The following is a 1,123-nucleotide window of genomic DNA, read 5'->3' as shown; positions in this document are numbered from 1 at the left end:
GCCTTGAGCTGAAGAGCTGAGGGACAGCGCCCAGGCCCAGAGTTCAAGCCCCATGACCGACCAAAAAAAAAAAAAAAAAGAAGCTCAGGGACAGGGTCCAGACCCTGAGTTCAAGCCCCAGGACTGCCCCCTCACCCCCAAAAATGGAAGAATAATCCAGTCATCTTCCTGCTGGCAAAGACCACATGGGAAGGCCTCAACACCCCTTGTCTATGAGGCTTTTGTTCTGGACCTCGCATTTTACTTCAGGCCAGTCCTTTGGTTGAGCTTGTATGCCAGACACACCTCCTGGGGCCTTGACCCTGATCTCACTCACGATTGTAGAGGATGTGTTCAGATTAAGGTGATGGCAATAGAAGGTTTATCAGTATTAATACAATTGCTGGTTCCATATTTCCAGTATGTGTACAATAGTGCTAAGAGTTCTAGTTCTATAATGCAAAACAAAAATGATTTTAAAGAACAAAGGATGACGAGCTACTGATCAAGCATTTAAAACCGTGTCCGATAACTCAGTCTCCACAGAGGAGAAGCCAGCCCGCTGCCCTCAGCAGCGAGTAGTAAAGGTCGCTGTCCTCTCAGACAGCGAGGAACGCGAGAGGAGCTGTGTCTTTGATGAGGCTGAGTGCTCCACTGTCCTGCCTGGCCCTGTGCTTCCTTTCCTCGGTGGCTGGGATCGCCTGTGCACAACCCCAGCTGTCACCACACTCGCCACAGAACCGCTTACAGGAGTGTACTTCTTCCTTACAGGAGCAAAAATCCAGCAGCAATTAGCCAAAATACACAACAACGTCAAGAAGCTTCAGCATCAGTTGAAAGATGTGAAGCCCACCCCTGATTGTAAGTGAACTGAAACGTTGGCGTCTTTCTCACCTACTGCTATTTCTGACTACTCACTAAGAAAACGTGCTTTTCTAATAAGATAGATATTTCTCTCTTTAAAAAAACAAAACTCTGTTTAAATGATTGGGGATTAGTAAGGAAGCACAAGAGGTTTCTAAAGTGGGTTTTTTTTTTGTTTTTTTTTTGGGGTCCGGTTGTGGGGCCTGAACTCTGGGCCTGGGCGCTGTCCCTCAGCTCTTCAGCTCAAGGCTAGCGTTCTACCATATGAGCCACAGCGCCA

General features: G+C 47.6%; 1 protein-coding gene across 1 annotated transcript in view; it reads left to right on the top strand.

The window, feature by feature from the left end:
• Positions 1-1,123, top strand: part of Ccdc112 (coiled-coil domain containing 112) — a 46,011-nt gene that overhangs the window by 18,862 nt on the left and 26,026 nt on the right. The window contains exon 4 of the mRNA XM_013016011.1: positions 751-840. Within this exon, the coding sequence (XP_012871465.1) occupies positions 751-840 (90 nt within the window). The remainder of the gene's footprint in view (positions 1-750; positions 841-1,123) is intronic.

The sequence above is a fragment of the Dipodomys ordii genome, unplaced genomic scaffold, assembly GCF_000151885.1.
Source record: "Dipodomys ordii isolate 6190 unplaced genomic scaffold, Dord_2.0 Scaffold29, whole genome shotgun sequence".
Taxonomy (NCBI): Eukaryota; Metazoa; Chordata; class Mammalia; order Rodentia; family Heteromyidae; genus Dipodomys; species Dipodomys ordii.
Note: the sequence above shows the minus strand (reverse complement) of the source record. Positions and strands in the feature narration are given on the sequence as shown.